General features: G+C 44.0%; 1 protein-coding gene across 1 annotated transcript; it reads left to right on the top strand.

The window, feature by feature from the left end:
- Window positions 1-5945: 5945 nt before the first annotated feature.
- On the top strand, window positions 5946-13698 carry VSIG8 (V-set and immunoglobulin domain containing 8). Its single transcript, XM_070950723.1, has 7 exons — window positions 5946-5997; window positions 6836-7011; window positions 8080-8425; window positions 9457-9621; window positions 11037-11153; window positions 11780-11927; window positions 13257-13698. Exons 1-7 carry the CDS (start codon window positions 5946-5948, stop codon window positions 13696-13698), a joined length of 1446 nt encoding a protein of 481 aa, XP_070806824.1.
- Window positions 13699-21110: the final 7412 nt, after the last annotated feature.

The raw sequence follows: 21110 nt of genomic DNA, 5'->3' as shown, positions 1-21110 counted from the left end.
AATAGAATAGAAGAATGGAGTAGAGTAGAATAAAATAAGAATAGAAGAATAGAGTAGAGTAGAGTAGAGTAGAATAGAATAAGAATAAGAATAGAATAGAAGAATGGAGTAGAGTAGAGTAGAATAAAATAAGAATAGAAGAATAGAATAGAATAGAGTAGAGTAGAGTAGAGTAGAATAGAATAGAATAGAATAGAATAGAATAGAATAGAATAGAATAGAATAAGAATAGAAGAATAGAATATAGTAGAGTAGAATAGAATAGAATAAGAATAGAATAGAAGAATAGAGTAGAGTAGAATAGAATAGAATAGAAGAATAGAGTAGAGTAGAGTAGAATAGAGTAGAGTAGAATAGAATAGAATAGAATAGAATAGAATAGAATAGAATAGAATACAGAAGGGACCTTGGAGGTCTTCTAGTCCAACCCCCTGCTTAGGCAGGAAACCCTACATCACTTCAGATAAATGGTTATCCAACATTTATTTTATTTTATTTATTTATTTATTTGTCAAGCATATATAAGATAACAGGTAAAAGTATAAACACAATTTGAATACATGAAAAGGGTAAGAGTAAAAAAGGAATATTAGGACAGGGACGGTAGGCACGCTGGTGCGCTTATGCACGCCCCTTACAGACCTCTTAGGAATGGGGTGAGGTCAACAGTCGACAGTGTAAGGTTAAAGTTTTGGGGGTTTTGGGATGAAACCACGGAGCCAGGTAGTGCATTCCAGGCATTGACCACTCTGTTGCTGAAGTCGTATTTTCTGCAATCGAGTTTGGAGCGGTTCACTTTAAGTTTATATCTATTGTGTGCTCGTGTATTGTTGCGGTTGAAGCTGAAGTAGTCATTGACAGGAAGTACATTGTGGCAGATAATTTTATGTACTATGCTTAGGTCAGACTGAAGTCGGCGTAGTTCTAAGTTGTCTAAGCCCAAAATTTGGAGTCTGGTGGCATAAGGTATTTTATTGCGGTTAGAGCAGGGGTCTGCAACCTTAAACACTCAAAGAGCCATTTGGACCCGTTTCCCACAGAAAAGAAAACACCGGGAGCCACAAAAACCCTTCCCGTGCCTGACTACTTCTTGAGCGGCCACAAAACTAGCATATATAGTTGAATTAAACGTTCTGTTTTCTTCTGAAACTTTTCTTTTCTTGGATTTATCCATGGTTGGCCTACTGGAGGTTGAAAAGCTCAATAAATCGCGTGTGACATATATTTTGAGTGACAGGGAGCCGCAGCAGAGAGGTGAAAGAGCCACATGCGGCTCCAGAGCCGCAGGTTGCTGACCCCTGGGTTAGAGGAATGGAGGACTCTTCTCGTAAAATATCTCTGGACTCTCTCAATTGTATTTATGTCCGATGTGCAGTGTGGGTTCCAGACAGATGAGCTGTATTCAAGAATTGGTCTAGCAAATGTTTTGTACGCTCTAGTTAGTAGTACAACATTACATCTTCTTAAAAACTTCACGTTGGAGCATCCACAATTTCTGGAGGCAAGTTGTTCCACTGATAAATTTTTCTCACTGTCAGGAGATTTCTCCTTAGTTCTAAGCGAATCACTGCAGTTGTTAAGTCTCGCTCAGCAACAGGACTTTTGGGCTCAACTATGGTCGTAAGTTGAGGACCACCTGTGCGTGCAGTTTTGACTGAGGGGACAGTCCCTAAATCGGTTCGGGTCTGCCTGAATAGGTTCAGAACGATGGTTATCGGAGTACCTCGATCCCCCATAATTTGGAATTTTAATGGGACTCAGAACCTTGTTTCGGTCTGATTGTCCGTCGGATGATTTTATGCAAAGCTTCTTTTGTGCCAGGTTTTGGCAACTCTTAACGGCGACCTCAAAGCCGAATTCGAGTCCTCAGCCGGGCTAGGAGCGACATCAAGTTGGGACAGGAAAATCTGGCAGTGCTGCCAACTTTTCATCAACACTTGCCAAGTCATTTCCTTTTGGCAGGACGCATAGCTGTGTAATACACTTTTGTCGCATGTGAATCCGTTGCGTATAGCCAGCCAGGAAGGAAGAAAAAAATCAACGAAGGCAAGAACGAGATCCAGTAAAAAATGGTTTGCACTCGGAGGAAATGGTTTGTGGAACTCCCTTGGCCTGGTGCAGTCTACCTTAGCTGCAAAAAAAAGGGGGGGGACGTATGAGGAAAGGAACGCTGGATCTTGGAAGAGGGGGAAGGAGGGATTAACCTCCCTTTCACATGTCCCCTGCTTCTTATTATATGAATCTCTTCATCCGTCTCTTTCACTCAAGTGTACTGTACATGTGTCCACACATGTAAAAGACAGGCATGCGATGAATAAAATAAACATGATGGCTGGGGGATTCTGGGAGTCGAAGCCCACCCATTTTAAATGATGCTGGCTGGGGGATTCTGGGAGTGGAAGTCCACCCCTCTTAAAGCGTGCTGGCTGGAGGATTCTGGGAGTGGAAGCCCACCCCTCTTAAAGGATGCTAGCTGGGGGATTCTGGGAGTCGAAGCCCACCCATTTTAAATGATGCTGGCTGGGGGATTCTGGGAGTGGAAGTCCACCCCTCTTAAAGCGTGCTGGCTGGAGGATTCTGGGAGTGGAAGTCCACCCATATTAAAGCATGCTGGATGGGGGATTCTGGGAGTGGAAGTCCACCCCTCTTAAAGCGTGCTGGCTGGAGGATTCTGGGAGTGGAAGTCCACCCATATTAAAGCATGCTGGATGGGGGATTCTGGGAGTGGAAGTCCACCCATCTTAAAGCATTTCTGGCTGGGGAATTCTGGGAGTCGAAGCCCACCCCTCTTGAAGCATCTGTGCTAAATCAACAGACCATCATCCCCTCATCCATAAATAAGGAATAAAGAACACAGCCATTCCGCAGCAGCCAGTTAAACAGCATGAAAATTTAGGCTGTTTATTTTAATAAAAACAATCAAATGAACATAATATCAGGTCACGGTGAGCCAAAACCAACAGCAAAAGCGAATATAACAACTAACCCAATTTGAAAAGGGCCGTTGTGTTGATTTCTAAGTAGTGCATTTCGTTCGCATCCTGTTTATATACAGGTAGTCCTCGACGTACGACTGTATTTGCAGCCGAAATTGCAGTCGTTAAGACGCGGCCGTTGTTAAGCGGGTCACCACATCACTGCACCTGAGTTTGCAACCTTTTTCTGCAGCGGTCATTAAACGAACCCCTCATTCCGGAACGAACCCCTTATTTTCTTTAACAGGTGTGAGGTTTTTTTTTTGCTGGAAACAAGACATAAATGCCGAAAACACACACATACGAATCCACCCAAAATCTCAAATCCGGTGACTGCAGGATGTTGCAAACGGTCATAAATGTGGGTCAGAGCGTGGTCGTTGAGCAGGATTTTCCTCAGTGCTGTAATAAAAGTCCTTTGGGGAAATGCGACAACTGACATCTTTTGCGTTTTTAAAAATTATTTTGCTGCCGAAGTTTGCCGAGCGATGCCAAGGTTTGAGGAGGTAGCGAATGGTTTGCCAGGGGGAAAAAAACGGTTTCCTTTTCTGCCAATTCCTCAGCGGTCCCCACCCCGCCTGCTCAGCCATCTCCTGGAGCAGCGCCCGAGCTGGGTTGTTACAAGCCAGGAATTAATTGTGGGTTCTCGAACCGATGGCAGGGATCATATCCTGCCCGCTGTAGACACTAGGATAGTCATGGCCTCTCCCTGGTGAGCCCAAAGTGAGACTCTGGAGAGGTTGGGAGGTCACAGCCACCTGTCAGCAGGTGCCAGCTCACCTCTTTCCTTTTCTTCTTCTTCTTCTTCTTCTTCTTCTTCTTCTTCTTCTTCTTCTTCTTCTTCTTCTTCTTCTTCTTCTTCTTCCCATCCCCCCTTCCCACATTCTCCTCTTCTTCTGCTTCTGTTTCTCCTTTTTATTATTTCTCTTTTTTGTCATTCTTCCTCTCTCTCTTCCCTTTCTTCTTCTTCCTTTCCTTCCTTCCCTCCCTCCCTTTCTTGACTTATTTTTTCCTCTCTTTTCCTTCTTGCCTTCCTTCTATCCATCCAACTTTTTCTTCTTCCTCCTTTCCTTCCTTCTCTTTCTCTTGACCGCTTGGCTTCCTTTTTGTCATTCTTCCTCTCTCTCTTCCCTTTTTTCTTTTCCTCCCTCCCTCAGTTCACCCCTCCCTCCCTCCCTGCCTCCCTCCCTCCCTTCCTTCCTTCAATTTCTCTCCTTCCTTCTTTCCTTCATTCCTTCCTTCTTCTCTTTCTCTCCTTCTTCTCTTTCCCTCCTTCCTTCCTTCCCTCCTTCCTTCCATTTCTCTTCTTCCTTCCTTCCTTCTTTCCTTCCTTCCTTCTCTCCTTCCTTCCATTTGTCTCATTCCTTCCTTCTCTTTCTCTCCTTCCTTCTCTTCTTCTCTCCCTTCCTCTCCTTCCTTCCCTCCTTCCTTCCATTTCTCTCATTCCTTCCTTCCTTCTTTCCTTCCTTCCATTTCTCTCATTCCTTCCTTCCTTCTCTTTGTCTCATTCCTTCCCTCCTTCCTTCCCTCTCTCTCCTTCCTTGCTCTTCCCCTTCTCACTCACCCTTCTCCTCTCCTCCTTCCTCTTCTCCTCCATCCTCCTTTTCCTCCCTCCCTTCCTCGTCTTCCTCCTCCTCCTCCTCCTCCTCCTCAAGTTCACATCATCTTAGCTGGGGTCTTCCTTCCTTTTATCTAGACACACACCATCCCTGTGAGGTAGGCTAGGCAGAGAGAGGGAGACAGGCCTGACCGCTGAGCTTTCATAACTGAGGGGAGAGACTACAAGCTCCCTGGCCTATGGCTTCCCCCTTGACCAGCACCCCACATTCTCACTGCTCCCCCTGCCCCTATTTGCAGGTAATGCCTCTCACTGCATGTGCCCAGCTACCCACCCCTCTCACTTCCCTCCACCCCCACCCCACAAGTGGGGTTGCCTAAAATAGTAGCTTTGCTTGTGGGGGGCATAGAAGTAGGGTTGCCAGGTCTGCTTCCAAAAAATAGCGGAAAAGCGGCAGGGGGGGGGGGGTTAAGTAGTAAAAAAAATTTAAAAAAAATTTACAATTAAATTATATATACGTGTTGGAACATGGCGCAAAACTTCATGGAATTCTGACTCGCAAAACTCAAAAAATGATTTCAACTCTTCTCGTTTTCTTCGCACAATTCGAAAATTCGGCAAAAACCTTCAGCACTACATTTTCGATATCCAAAGAGAACTGCTTTAATGCGTTTTTTGCGCTGTTGTGTAAAATGTGATTATTGCAACGAGCATTCGATCTTTGTCTCATTCTAACTTATGAAAAAAAAAAGACAAAACGCGATTCTCCTATCCTTATTCTCTTAGACTGTACAGCTTTAGGTTACGTACCATTTCATCATAAAGCTTTTGAATAAAAAAAAATGTCCACTATTTTGTGGAAAAAAAAAAAGTGAACATAATGTGAAAAAAGTGGACTGTCCGCTCAAATAGTGGACACCTGGCAACCCTAATTTATTGGGACTGGCTGGGCATGAGAGGAACTGTAGTCCTCTTTAAGTTCAGGAAGCGTGGACGAAGCCTTCTCCTTCCAGAGGCTTCAGCCTCCTGTGTATTGATTGGGGATGGGCTGGATGACCTCTAAGGTCCCTTCTCTTCTTTGGAATCAAAAGCAAAGCTGAAACGAAGCGTAAAACAGTCCTCTTTCCTCAGCCTCTGGGGGCATCCATGGTGAAAGGACACCCGCTTGTCCTTCGATGGCTGAGTAAGAACGTGACTGGAAGGGCGAGCGGGCGGCGGCTGTGCCAATTCACTCTTGGGGAGTGGCGTGGCAGCTCCTCAATTCACCCCAAAGGCATCCAAAGGGGCAGGGAGAAGCCAGGCCCGCGGCATCAAAAGCTCGGCTGCTCCAGCTTCTCCCCAGTCTGGGACAAAGACGCTCTCTCTCTGTGTGTGTGTCTCTCGAGCCTGCCAAATCCAGTGCCAAGTGGAGCATGATTGGAATTCGAGCCCTGAGGATCATCTTCCTTCTCTGCCTGGCACCGGGTAAGGCTGGCATCGTCCAGTTCTTGGCAAGTGGCAAAAATAGGCATCCCCATCCCAGGTGGCTTTTCCCTGGCTGGGGAAAAGTTCGGAGAAGCCGGCGGTTGGGAAACGGGGGGCGGGGGGGGGTGCTTCTGAACTGTAGCACACTTTGGAAAGCGGCACACAGACAAGTTTCTAGTTCTCTTTGTTGTTGTTGTTTTTTGAGATTAGATTTTGTAAAGGCAAGAGAGAGAAATATGAGCCAAAACTAATTACTAAGGTAAGAAAGAGAGGAATGGGAAGAAAGGAAGAGAGAAAGAAAGAGAAAGAAAGAAAGAAAGAAAGAAAGAAAGAAAGAAAGAAAGAAAGAAAGAAAGAAAAACAGACAGAAGGAAGACAGAAAGAATAAAATGAAAGAGGGAAGGAAGGAAGGAAGGAAGGAAGGAAGGAAGGAAGGAAGGAAGGAAGGAAGGAAGGGAAAGCAAAGACAAAAATGAGGAGAAAAAAGAAAAGAAAGAAAAACAGGCAAACAGACAGAAAGAAGATAGAAAGAAAAAAGAAAAAGAAGGAAGGAAGGAAGAAAGAAAGAAAGAGGCAGAAAGAAGGAAGGCAGAAAGAAAAAAATGACAGAAAGAAAGAGAGAAAGAAGGAAGAAAGGAAAAAGAAAAAAGGAAGGAAGGAAGGAAGAAAAGAGAGAAAGAAGAATGGAAAGGAAAGGAAAGGAGCTTTCTGGGTGTAAACATTCATCTTTCTGCTGGAATATTTTTGGGGAAATTCTCTAAATTATTTTGTGCAGTAAGTTAGTCTCCGGTGTTGGACCAACAAGTTAAGACACCTCTCTCTTTGTTTTGATGAACAGCTCTTTCACCTGCGGTGAAGATCAATGCCAAAGGCCGAGAGATCATCTACCTGGCCAAGGGGGAGTCGGTGAAGTTGGGGTGTCCGTTTGAGCTGGAACCCCAAGATGATGGCCCCAATGACTTGGATATTGAGTGGACACAGATGAATGCTGACCCCACCAATTTGGACAATGTGGTGAGTTTGTCGAGGTTATCAATATTTATTCCAATGTTTCTTAACTTTACCAACTTTAAGAGGGGTGGGCTTCAACTCCCAGAATCCCCCAGCCAGCATGGTTTAAGATGGGTGGACTTCAACTCCCAGAATCCCCCAGCCAGCATGGTTTAAGATGGGTGGCTTCAACTCCCAGAATCCCCCAGCCAGCATGCTTTAAGATGGGTGGACTTCAACTCCCAGAATTCCTCAGCCAGCATGCTTTAAGATGGGTGGACTTCAACTCCCAGAATCCCCCACCCACCTTGAAGTTGTCATGCTTGAGAAACAATATTCAAACTTTCAAACTCATGTCTTAAAGATGGAACCTTCTTAAAGCTGGTTACACCACTGCCATTTAATGGATATTATTTTTATAAAACAGGAGTATTAACCAAGAATCCAGGGAACAATTATATCATAATTAATATCTATTCATTGATCTTATTGGTAACTTGTAAGATGCTGATTTGTAAGCTGGTAACTTGTAAGGGATGCAGTGGCTCAGTGGCTAAGACACTGAGCTTGTCGATCGAAAAGGTCAGCAGTTCAGCGGTTCGAATCCCTTGTGGTTCTCCGAACTGCTCAAAATTTCCGCTACCGGTTCTCCAGAACCTGTCAGAACCTGCTGAATAGCACCCCTGGTCATAAGTCGAGGACTACCTGTGTACCCCTTTTTCAAGACTTCATCATCCTAATAAGTTACCTTTCCCAAGTCTAATTAATCGGGAAAATTAGTTAGATTAATTCGTGCGTAATTTTGGGTGCTGTGTTTTAAGATTATTATTAGCGTTTGCAAAGTCGAGAGAGAGAAAAATGAATCAAAGCTAATAATTAAAAAAAAAAAACGACTTTATTTCTGCAATTTTGGATCGGAAAACGATAGTATCATGATATTTGGAGACTTGCAAAAATGAAAGGATATATGACATGGGGTCCAATTTTTCAGATCAAAATGGAGAGATTGAATTCGGCAAAAATGCAGCCGACAGATCCCATTTCTCCTGAAGCCAATCAGAAACCTCTCTCTCTCTTTTTTTTTTGATTCAGCAGTGTTGTTCTCTGCTTCCTGCCCACCAGATCTTGAGCTATCAAGCCCAACAAGTGATCCATCCCGGATACCCATATTTGCACCCCAGGGGAGGGTCCGGAAATCAAGATGCCGGCCGTTTTAGTAACCCGGGATTTCAGCAAAGCGAAGGCGGTCAGCGGTTTGGGTCAGGCAATGATTGCTGCAATGGCTTACAACAGCGAGTCAATTTCGCGGCCCCGGATCCAAGCAAGTACGACGCGTCCATCAATCTCCAAAATGTTCAGATTTCCGACTCGGCCACCTACGAGTGCAAAGTGAAGAAGACTTCGGTGGCCACTCGTAAAGTGACCGTCAAGGTGCTCGGTGAGTGAGTGTGAACGCTGGACAGGAGCCGAGCTCAGGCTCTCTACACGATTGCAATTGCACTTAGATTTATATACCGCTTTACAGTGCTTTTACAGCCCTCTCTAAGCGGTTTACAGAGTCGGCCTGTTGCCCCTCAACAATCTGGGTCCTCATTTTACCCACCTCGGAAGGACGGAAGGCTGAGTCAACCTTGAGCCGGTCAGGATCGAACTGCTGGCAATGGGCAGAATTAGCCTGCAATCCTGCATTCTAACCACTGGGAAGGAAGGAAGGCAGGAAGGAAGGAAGGAAGGAAGGAAGGAAGGAAGGAAGGAAGGAAGGAAGGAAGGAAGGAAGGAAGGAAGGAAGGACTAGCAATAGCACTTAGACTTATACACTGCTTCACAGTGTTTTCCAGACCTCTCTAAGTGGTTTACAGAATCAGTCTCTTGCCCTCAACAATCTGGGTCCTCATTTTACCCACCTCGGAAGGACAGAAGGCAGAATCAATCTTGAGCCTGGTGAGATTTGAACTGCCAAATTGCAGGCAGCCAACAGTCAGCAGAAGTAGCCTGCAGTACTGCACTCTAACCACTTTGCCACCATGGCTCACACGATGACAGGTAGTCCTCGACGTACGACCACAACGGAGCCCAACCTTTCTGTTGTTTAAGTGAGAAATTTGTTCAGTGAGTTTTGCCCCGTTCTACAACTTTTCTTGCCGCTATCGTTAAGTGAATCACTGTGGTTGTTAAATTAGTAACACAGTTGTTAAGTGAACCTTTTTCCAGTGCTGTTGTAACTTTGTCACTAAACAAACTGTGGTAAGTCGAGAACTACCTGTAATGCATATAAAAGGAGACTCAGGAATTTCTCAATCCGTAACGGAGACGGCAGAAGAATTGTACTTTCAGACTTACCAGATTCCGTCAATCTAGCTTTACCACAAATTAGAATTAGCTCAAGTCCAGTTGTGATTCCTGTCTGGTTATCTGGCGAGGCTGACAATACTTTTGCTAAGTGACGCCCCGTTTTCATCCTTCTTCCAGAGAAACCCTCGATTCCACATTGCTCCATCTCAGGCAAGGTTTTCCTCGGCAACGAAATTACCCTCCGTTGTGACTCCCAAACAGGCACCCCTCCCCTCATGTATCGCTGGGCCAAAATGGCAGATTACCCCATAGAGAGTGGACTGCCCGCGAATACCATGGCAGGTAAGATAAACCGCAAGTTGGCATGATGGGGGTGCAAGAAGTCTCGTTGGAAAAGGAGGGGAAGGGACAAGAAAAACATGATGAAACTGATTTGTTGAAAAGTCTTCATGCGTGATTTAAAAATCCCTGGGTGCTCTGGGATGTGCTGGACTCCAATTCCCATCTGCCCCAGCCTGAAAATGAAACTGTGCTTTAGCACATCGAAAGGGTATCACCTTAGAGAGCATTGGGTTGAGGAGAGCCAATTGGTTATTAAAGAGGAAAGTAATATTTGCCATCAGTTCCGGTTCTTTATTCCTTTTCCTTCATCGTTTTATTATATGTTGTTTGGTTTTTATTATGTACCACACGGGGTCAGTTTGGAGTTGGGTGGTGTCTAAAATTGAATCAATAACATTTAGAAAAGGAGGGACAAAATATAAAGGAAACCTCTGGGATAGATGGATGGAGAAAGGAATGAGTGGATGGATGGATGGATGGATGGACAAATTGTTGATGGATGAATGGATGGACTGATATGTGGATGAATAAGTGGATGATGATATAGATATAAGATAGATAGACAGACAGATGATAGCTAGATGGTAGCTAGATAGATGATAGACAGATAGATGATGGGTAGATGATAGATGATAGACAGATGATGGGTAGATGATAGATAGATAGATAGATAGATAGATAGATAGATAGATAGATAGATGCTGGGTAGATGATACCGGTAGATAGATGATAGATAGATAGATGATAGATAGATAGATAGATAGATAGATAGATAGATAGATAGATAGACAGACAGCTGATAGATAGATAGATAGATAGATGATATAGACAGATAGATGATGGGTAGATGATAGATAGATAGATGATAGACAGATAGATGATGGATAGATGATAGATAGATAGATAGATGATAGATAGATAGATAGATAGATAGATAGATAGATAGATAGATAGATAGCTAGATAGATGATAGATAGATAAATAGATAAATAGATAGATGATGGGTAGACGATACCGGTAGATAGATAGATAGATAGATAGATAGATAGATAGATAGATAGATAGTAGATGGATGGATGGATGGATGGATGGATACTGGTAGATAGATGATAGATAGATATATGATAGATAGATAGATAGATAGATAGATAGATAGATAGATAGATAGATAGATAGATAGATAGATAGTAGATGGGTAGACAGATAGATAGATAGATAGATAATAGATAGATGGATGGATGGATGGAAGATGGATGGATGGATGAATAGATGAATAGAGAGATAAAACAAAGAAACAGATATTCCCTCCTTTCATAGATGGAAGGATGGATGATGGGTAGAGGAATAGACGGAGACAGACAGACAGACAGAAAGATATACTCTTACACCTTTCTTGGCCTTTCTCTCCTCCGAAGGTTCCAGTCCTGGGGATCTTGTCATTCACAAAGTATCACCTAACCACCTTGGCGTTTACCAGTGCGTCGTCTCCAACAAAGTTGGGTCAGCTCGGTGCACGCTGGAGGTCTCGCATGGTAAGTGAAAAGCCATTTGCTATCTATTTCTCAAGCTCCAGGCTTGAGCGAGGAAGGAAGGAAGGAAAGAAGGAAAGAAAAGAGAGAAGGGAGGAAAAGAGAAATGGAAGGAAAGGAAAAAGAAGGAAAACTGAAATGGAAGGAAGGAAGGAAAGGAAAAGAAGGAAAAGAGAAAAGGAAAGAAGGAAAGAAGGAAGGAAGGAAGGAAGGAAGTGGAGGGGGGAGGAGGGAGGGGAGGAAGGAAGGGAAAGGAAGGAAAGAAAGGAAGGAAGGAAGAAGAAAAGAAAAGAGAGAAGGAAGGAAAAGCGAAATGGAAGAAAGGGAGGAAAGGAAAAGAGAAGGAAAAGAGAAAAGGAAGGAAAGAAGGAAGGAAGGAGGGAAGGAGAGAGGGAGAGACCTGAAAAGGGAGAGAGGGAGAGAAGGAAGGGAGTGGAAGTCTTCAGACACGAGGAAAACAAGATCACATTCTCGCGAAAGTCACCCAGATCACAGCTAAATTAGGAAACGTAGCCAGCATCTCTCACTATCAAGCCAGCATCAAGAAGATCCTTGGCACAAGATCCAAGCCCCCCCCCCAATTCCAGCCAATGGTGTCCTCAGCATCCTCCTTCTTCCTCCTCCTCCAGATTCCCCCCTTCTGACCATCATCGTGGGAGCTGTGCTGGGCTCGCTCCTTTTCCTGGTGCTCCTCATCTGTCTCATCGTCTGTCTTGTCCGCTGTTGCAAGAAGAAGAAGAAGGAGGAGGGTAGCAAGAAGGAATCCAATCAGATCAGGTGAGGGGGGGGGAGGCCAGGGAGGGAGGGAGGGAGGGGTTTGGGGGAGATCTCAGCCGTGTCCGTTGTCCTGCATTTGTCCCGGGACCAGTTTTGAGCATCTCAAGGTTCCTTCTCAGAGCCCTGGAAGACTAAAGGAATGAGGTGGTCATCGTGGTGCCATTAGTCCATCCAGAAAGTTGGGGCGATTTGTAGCAATTTCCTCTTGAGAATCTTTTGATTTATTTTTATAAAATGAATGAATGCTGCTGGGGTCTCGAACTTCTGGTCTCTACTGGGTTGTGACTTCTCTTCCAAGGGTTCAGAACTAACTTTCTTTCTTTCTTTCTTTCTTTCTTTCTTTCTTTCTTTCTTTCTTTCTTTCTTTCTTTCTTTCTTTCTTCCTTCCTTCCTTCCTTCCTTCCTTCCTTTCCTCCCTCCCTCTCTTTCTCCTTTCCTTTCCCTTCCCGTCACAAAATTCCTTCCTTCTTTCCTTCTCTCCTTCTCCTTTCCTTTCCCCCTCCTTTTCTTTCACACAGAAATGTTCCTCTTCCTTCCTTCTTGCCTTCCTTCTCTTTTCTTTCACACACAAATTTCCTTCCTTCTTTCCTCCCTCCCTCCCTTTCTCCTTTCCTTTTCCTTCCCTCGCAAAATCCCTTCCTTCTTTCCTTCTTGTTTCTCCTTTCCTTCTTTCCTTTCTTCTCTTTCACACTTAAACTTTCCTCGTCGTTCCTTCCTTCTTGCCTTATGTTATGTTTATGTGTGAAAGAGACACAAATTTCCTTCCTTCCTTCTTTCTTTCCTCCCACCCTCCCTCCCTCTCTCCCCTCTCCTTTCCCTTCCCAAAATTCCTTCCTTTTTTCCTTCTTGTCTTCTCCTTTCCTTCTTTCACTTCTTCTCTTTCACACAGAAATTTCCCTCTTCTTTCTTTCTTGCCTTCCTTCTCTCTTTTCTTTCACACATAAATTTCCTTCCTTCCTGCCTCTGCAGGAGGCATTAATTTAAATTCTTGCACCGAGCAGAAGTCAGACTGGATGGCCTCAAGGATTCCTGATGGTGTCCAACTCCAGGGTTCTAAGAGTACCCAAAAACCTCTTTTAAAGCTGCTCTTTGCTTTTTTTTTTTTGCTTTTTTTTTTATTTATATTCCAAGGATAGAATAGAATAGATTAGAATAGAATAGAATAGAATAGAATAGAATAGAATAGAATAGAATAGAATAGAATAGAATAGAATAGAATAGAATAACAGAGTTGGAAGGGACCTTGGAGGTCTTCTAGTCCAACCCCCTTCTTAGGCAGGAAACCCTACACCATCTTACAGAGAGTAAGATTTTTGTTTCCTCTTCTAGAGTAGACACTGCTGCCCCCAGGCCCAGACCAGATAGTCGTAACAGCAGCTTACGATCCGTCTTGGGGTACATCCCCCATAACATCAACTTCATGCAACGTCGGAAATACGAATCCCCCCGGGACCAAGAAGGGGTCGAGATGGTTTCCGCGAATCAAGACCCAGAGCTGAGTTTGAATTCCTGTACCTCGCCCCCCACCAGCGGCCATCCTTCCGTGGTCACCACCAAGGCCCGCGTTCACTACGACCTCAGCGGGCCTTCCTACAGTCATGGAAAATCTTCGGCCTCGGCTTCTTCTAACCCTCCGTGCCACGAGAGTCCGAATTCAGATTCTCCCACTTGCGAGCGGGATGCAACCCACGGAAAACGAAGCCACCCGGGACAATTTGGGGGGGTTCCCGTAATGATGCAAGCGAAAACCCGCGAAGGACTCGTTATTTAAGCCTCCTGCTGTTGATTTTTTTCCCCCCTGAACATTTGCAAACAGTGGGGTCACAGTTCCAAAATGCCAGGGAATAGGATCTAATCTTGCATCCGATTATTATTATTATTATTATTATTTTGAAAAAAATGCAATAATTCGCTGTTTTCCAACCTGCTGCCTGGAGTCTACAATTCCACACAGACAAAGCCTACATACACGGTGAAATATATATATATATATCAGCAAAAGCTGAATGGAGCCGTATCCAAACATCAAATTCGCAAAAGACGGAACACAATTCTTGCAATTTATTATATGTTTTATTTTTTTTTTCCCCAGGCATGGTAGGAACATTTTTTTTGGTTTTTTCCCCCTTTATTCCCTTTTATTTGAACTGGCCCTGCCACCTTTTAAAGGAGAATACAAATCAGCGGTGAAATGCTCCCGGTTTGGCCCAGTTCGGCCCGGTTCGGCTGAGCCGGTAATGATGACAGCTGATGGTTCAGAGAACTGGTAGCGATGGTGGCTCAAGGCTCCGCCCACCCACCCGGTCGTTGTAACTTCCTGGTTTTAACCAGGAGTAGAAGGGTTTGCGCCAGAGGTGGGTTTCAGCAGGTTCTGACCAGTTCTGGAGAACCCGTAGCGGAAATTTTGAGTAGTTCGGAGAACCGGTAGTAAAAATTCTGACTGGCCCCGCCCACATCTATTCTCTGCCTCCCAAGTCCCAGCTGATCGGGAGGAAATGGGGATTTTGCAGTATCCTTCCCCCGGATTGGGGTGGGAATGGACATTTTACAGTATCCTTCCCCTGTCACGCCCACCAAGCCATGCCACGCCCACCATGCCACACCCACAGAACCCACCCCTGATGCAAATCGAATCCACCCGTCAGCCAGAGGTTCAGAGACCAGATTTTGATATATTTTCTTGTCTGCCTATCAAGTTCTTCCCACGGATTTATAATTATGAGATGACGACGAGGATGATGATTTGGTTCTCCTGAATTTTTGAGAATTTTGAGTTCTTGAATTTGAGAAAAGTTAGGTGGTTGATTTTTTTGGGGGGGGTTGGTTGGTTTTTGTTTTCAAAATGTGGACACTTTTAACTCCGCCTTCGGTCTCGCTGCGAGATTATTTATTTAATGATACACGGCACACTCCGGCCTGTGATTGACGGGCTGACGGTAGGATGAGTTTTCATCTTCTTGAACGCAAAATAAGTCATTCGTTAACGCTTTGCCGCTGGAAGGAAAAAAAGGCGTAGAAATTCTCTTAATAAACAAGTTATTCTTACCAAAATGACTCAGGTTCTGTTTTTACAAATGGCCAATGAAACATCCGCCGAAGGGCAACAGAGTGCAAAGTTTCTTCCTGGCTTGATTGTGTGTAGGCGGTCCTTGACTTATGACTGCAATTGAGCCCAAAATTTCTGTTGCTAAGCGAGACAGTAATTAGCTGAAATTTGCCCCATGCTACGACTATTCTCGCCATGGTTGTTAAGTGAATCACTGCAGTTCTTAAGTTAGTGACCCCGTTGTTAAGTGAATCTGGCTTCCCCATTGCTTGTCCGAAGGTTGTGACCCCGGGACAATGCCACCGTCGTAAATATGAGTCAGTAGCCAAGCGGCTGAATTTTGATCACCTGATCACGAGGATGCTGCCAATGTCGTAACTGTGAAAAACTGTCCTTTTTTCAGTGCCGTTGTAACTTGGAACAGTCACTAAATGAATTGTTATAAATTGAGGACCACCTGTACTGAAAAAAATTGATTTATGACCCGGGGACACTAGAACCGTCATTAATAACGAGTCAGCTGCTAAATGTCTGAACTCTGATCACGTGAACGCAAGGATCCGCCGTGGTCATAAGTGTGAAACATGGTCCCTTTAGGAAGTCACATTTTTGGGGGGCGCCGTCGTAACTTTGAATGGCTGCTAAACGAACTGTTGTAAATCGAGGACTATTTATACACCGTGATAGTCTGGATTTTATTTCCTTCAGGAAATGCTCAACGAATGAGCTGGCCTGCCAGAGAACCTCCCAAAATTTAACGTGACAACCGCCTGAATTCTCAAAACAGAACTGACCCATTTTCTGACTCACATAAACCTGAACTGCAAGCTGTCTTGAGAGATTCGCTTGTTTTGTCACCAAACAAACAAACCCTTCCACGTTCAGTTCCGACCACGTTTAAGGGACGCCATGGCTCAGTGGCTAAGAAGCTGAGCTTGTCGATCGAAAGGGTCGGCAGTTCAGCGGTTCGAATCCCTAGTGCCGCGTAACGGGGTGAGCTCCCGTGACTTGTCCCAGCTTCTGCCAACCTAGCAGTTCGAAAGCACGTAAAAAAGAAATGCAAGTAGAAAAACAGGGACCCCCTTTGGTGGGAAGGGAACAGCGTTTTCCGTGCGCCTTTGGCGTTGAGTCATGCTGGCCACGTGACCACGGAGACGTCTTCGGACAGCGCTGGCTCTTCGGCTTTGAAATGGAGACGAGCAGCACCCCCTAGAGTCAGGAACGACTAGCACATATGTGCGAGGGGAACCTTTACCTTTATCTTTTTAAGAGACCATGCAAATGCAAATGTTGGGGGTTTTTTTACTTTGAAGAAACCATCTTAATGGTTAATTTCTTGGGCGGTCAAAACGATGGGGAAGAGATGGACATTCCCGCCCGCGAGATCCTGTTAATCCAACCCCACAATCAAATACGAATAACCTTCGACTTGCGACCAGAATTGAGCCTAAAACGTCTCTTTGCTAAACAAGATAATTGTCAGGTGAGTTTCGCCTCATGGGATGACTTTTCTTGCCGGGAGTGAAATCCCTGCAGCCGTTAAGTGAGTCACATGGTTGTTAAGTGAATCTGGCTTCCCCGTTGAGTTGGCTTGACGGAAGGGTCGCAAAAGGGGATCACGTAACCTGGGGACACTGCGATCGTCGTAAATACGAACCGGTTGCCAAGCATCTGAATTTTGATCATATCACCATGAAGGAGGCCACAATGGTCATGTGATAAATCACTGTTTTCTGTGTTGTTGTTGTAACTACAGACGGTCAGTAAACAAACTGTTGTAAATCGAAGTTAGAACGGCTCTAAAAAAAGTGACTTAGGGCCGTTTTTCGCACTTACGACATTGGCCGCATCCTCGCGATCGTGTGATCAAAATTCAGACTTCAGACTTTGATCGTGTGATCAAAATTCAAGTGGTTCCTATTTATGACAGTCGCAGCATCCGGGCGGGGGGTGTGTCACGTGATCCCCTTTTGTGACCTTCTGACAAGTGAAGTCAATGGGGGGGGGAAGCCGGATTCGCTTAACGACCAGGTGACTAAGTGAACAGCTGAGATTCACTTAACAACTGAAGCAAGAAAAGATCGTAAAATTTACTCAACAAATGTCTCCCTTATCAAGGGAAATGCTGGGCTCAGTTGTGGTCATACGTCCAGGACGATCTGTACTGTTGTAACTTTGGACGGACACTGAATGAACGGTTGTAAATGGAGGATAAAACCTGTATCGGGTGGAAAAATGCTTCACAAGATTCACACTGGAAAAGTTGTTGGCCGCAGTGATCGAAAACCAGAAAGAGAAACTACCAACTTCAGCAGATCATTAGATAAGGTAGAAAAGATTGGCTTGCTATGACTACTAACCACATCAGTTTCGGTGTGTTTTTACCCACAACCCGCAAACAACAGGAGCTGTTCCCACACACCTCCTTCGGACGCTAGGAAGTAAGCCAAAAGCAGATGCTTATCTAAACCGATTGACCTAATTCTTTGGATGACAACTTGCAACACAACATCAGCCGTTTGCGCCAAAGACCTAGATAAGAACTACGCAAACTCCAGCAAAGGGAAGGAATACAACGTTGGCTTATTTGATCGAGATTAAAATACAGGTACTCCTCAATTTACGAACTTCATGGAGCCCAAAGTTTCTGTGGCTGAAGCGAGACAGTTGTTTTTTATTTATTATTATTATTATTATCACTATTTTTAAATTTTTTATTTTTATTTCTCATAAACACATTTACATGTACAGTCATTTCTATAATTTTTCATTCACCTTTTCTTTTAACTTTCATTTTTCATTTTTTGGGGTTGCTCTTTTACCCCTTTACCTTTATTTCAACCTTTCTTCTTCTCCTCCTCTTCTCTTCCTTCCTCTCTCTTCTCCTACTTCCTTTGTTCTTCCTTTCCTTCTCTTTTCTACTTCCCCTTCTCTTCCCCCACTCCTCTCCTTTCCCCCTTCTAACCTTCTCCTCTACTCCTCTTTCCCCTCCCTTTTCTTCCTCTCCTTTTCCCTTTCTTCTTTTCCTCCCCTTCTCTTCCTTCCTCTCTCTTCTCCTACTTCCTTCATTCTTTCTCTCCTTCTCTTTCCTACTTCCCCTTCTCTTCCCCCACTTCTCTTCTTTCCCCTTTCTAACCTTCTCCTCTACTCCTCTTTCCCCTCCCTTTTCTTCCTCTCCTTTTCCCTTTCTTCTTTTCCTCCCCTTCTCTTCCTTCCTCTCTCTTCTCCTACTTCCTTCGTTCTTTCTCTCCTTCTCTTTCCTACTTCCCCTTCTCTTCCCCCACTTGTGGCAGCCCCACAGATATTGGAAGACGGCTATCCTGTCTCCCCTGGTCCTTCTCTTCACTAGAGTAGCCATGCCCAGTTCCTGCAACTGTTCATTGTATGTTTTAGCCTCCAGTCCCCTAATCATCCTGCTTGCTCTTCTCTGCACTTTTTCTAGAGTCTCAACAACTTTTTTATAGTGTGGTGACCAAAACTGGATGCAGCATTCTAGGTGTGGCCTTACTAAGGCTTTATAGAGTGGTGTTAGTACCTCCCTTGATCTTGATTGTATCCCTCTGTTAATGCAATTTAGGATTGCGTTGGCTTTTTTGGCTGCCACTGCACACCGCTGGCTCCTATTTAACTGGTTGTCCACTAAGACTCCAAGATCCCTCTCATAGTTCCTGCTATTAAGCCTGGTTTCACCCAGTTTATATGTGTACTTTTGGTTTTTCTTACCTAAGTGTAGGACTTTCCTTTTCTCTACATTGAATTTTTTTTTTTTTAATTTGATTTATATGCCGCCCTTCTCCGGAGACTCAGGGCGGCTTACAATGTGCTCAGCAATAGCCTTCATCCTTTTGTATATTTTTATACTAAGTCAGCTTATTGCCCCCACAACTGGGTCCTCAATTTACCTACCTTAGAAAGGATGGAAGGTTGAGTCGACCTTGAGCCTTGGCGAGATTCGAACCTGCAGTAATTGCAGGCAGCTGGTCTTAATAACCAGCTTAATAACAGGGTGCCTTAGACCACTGTACTACCAAGGCTCTCTTTTGTTAGATAGGGCCCAATGTTCAAGTCTGTCAAGATCAGAGGTGGGTTTCAGCAGGTTCTGACCAGTTCTGGAGAACCGGTGGCGGAAAGTTTGAGTAGTTCGGAGAACCGGTAGTAAAAATTCTGACTGGCCCCATCCCCATCTATTCTCTGCCTCCCAAGTCCCAGCTGATTGGGAGGAAATGGGGATTTTGCAGTAACCTTCCCCTGGAGTGGGGTGGGAATGAAGATTTTACAGTATCCTTCACCTGCCACGCCCACCAAGCCATGCCACGCCCACCAAGCCACACCCACAGAACCGATAGTAACAAATTTTGAAACCCATCACTGGTTAAGATCCAACTGGATCTTGAGCCTATCTTCTAGGGTGTTAGCTATTCCTGCCAGTGTCAGCGCTTCAACGCTGGCATAGAGAGCAGAGGAGAGAGAGAGAGATAAGCCCTGAACTTTTGCCTGCTAAATCCCTTTGAAGTCGGGTTGTCGTGGAAATGAGGAGGGGGGGGACATTCCTGGGAAATGACGAGACAAGAAGCCTGAAGAATGACTTGGAAGATAGCCAATGAGAAGCAGAGATTTGGGGATCGGAAAGGGAGGGATTGGGGGGCAAAAGGTCAGTCTTGTCCGCATTGAGTCGTGATCCGGTGGCTGTGCTCAATTAAAGAAAAGATTTCCTTAAAGATTGGCAGTTTGGAAATTCATTTATTTTGAGATAGCATCGAAGTCTGACAGCCAGCTTAGTATCATCTGCAAATTTGGTAAAGTTCCCCTTTTATTTCTTCGTCTAAGTCGTTTATCTAAGTTGTTTAAGAGGGAACTTAAAACAAATAATCAAAATGCAAGAAAGACAGGAAAACGATGGATCAGTGAAAGCAGATGATTTATTGACAGAGTGCCACCCTGCAGGGTCACACCGTATTTTAGGAAAAAGGCCCTCTTACTCGTAAAAGTCTACAAACAAAAACAACTACATTTTAAGAGTATTTTAGAGACTGCACAATTGTTTTTTTTTAAACCACACACAAACTCAGACAGAAAGCAGACCGATGCGAAGTTATTAAAATCCCGATTTGCCAGTCCAGATAACAAAGTATAGTTTTTTTTTAAAAAAAAAACAGACATGAGATCGCACAAGTGGAGGAATTGCGTGTTCTGTCTGGTTAAAGAGATTTTTGCCATCCCTGTACAGTATCTTATAAAACAGAAAGAAAGAAAGAAAGAACGAAAGAAAAAGAAATAATAATAATAAAAAAAATTAATGTTACGCATGTAAAACGATGGGCTAAAAGCAATCCTTTATTTGTACCAGTCTATGGAAATTTGCCCATTCTTTTTTACCTTTGGAGTTTCTTTACGACAAATCTTTTTCACAAAATTACAGCTGGCAGAGATTCCAGCAGATTTGGTCCATTGGTTCTGAATATATAAATGATATGGGCCGCTAATTCTTTTCCTTCTCCATCGCTAGTGCAAAAATCCAGGAATTTCCAGATAGATTAGACGGATTTTTGCACCCAACTAGCGTTTATTTTGGACTGCCCCACGCTTTTCAGAATAGGAAGAAATAATGCGGTGTAAAAAGCATCATTGGATCTTTCTATCCATCAAATGAATTTTTGACGGATTAGGAGGCCGGGAGGCAATTTTTCCCCGTTTCCAGAGGCAGCTACTCAAATAATGAGTATATATAGACAAATGAATTTTGCTCTGGGGCCATAATTGAGCTCCTGAGACTGGTTTTGCAAGGGGTGATGGTGGATCATCACTCACTGATCCCCCCCCCCCAAAAAAAACTGAATCCTGAAATTGTGGGAAAATGGGGAAAAACAAACAAACACGCAGGCAGGTATAAATTTAAAATAATCTAATTCAGGGATTTTTCAAACAGTGTAATTTCACGAGCAGCTTTTTAAAAGGAAAAAAATAAAGTAGCAGTACTTTCTAAAGTTGTTTTGTTTTTTTTTAAACTTGATGATTTTCCCTTTTTTTTAAAAAAAAAAAAAAAACGAACAGATTTGAAAAAGTTTGAAAGCCAAACTTTTGAGTGGAGCTGATTGGATAAGCCTGCTTTGCATTGCAATATATAAAACATCTTTAGC

The sequence above is a fragment of the Pituophis catenifer genome, unplaced genomic scaffold (genome assembly GCF_029215685.1).
Source record: "Pituophis catenifer annectens isolate HBS135680 unplaced genomic scaffold, rPitCat1.0.hap2 SCAF_10, whole genome shotgun sequence".
Lineage (NCBI taxonomy): Eukaryota > Metazoa > Chordata > Lepidosauria > Squamata > Colubridae > Pituophis > Pituophis catenifer.
This window is presented reverse-complemented; position numbering and strand designations above follow the sequence as displayed.

Coding starts and splice junctions, on each gene's coding strand:
- VSIG8 (XM_070950723.1), top strand. CDS start 5,946: ATGATTGGAATTCGAGCCCTGAGGATCATCTTCCTTCTCTGCCTGGCA. Junction 8,426..9,456: donor AGTGACCGTCAAGGTGCTCG/GTGAGTGAGTGT, acceptor TCCTTCTTCCAG/AGAAACCCTCGATTCCACAT. Junction 9,622..11,036: donor GCCCGCGAATACCATGGCAG/GTAAGATAAACC, acceptor TCTCCTCCGAAG/GTTCCAGTCCTGGGGATCTT.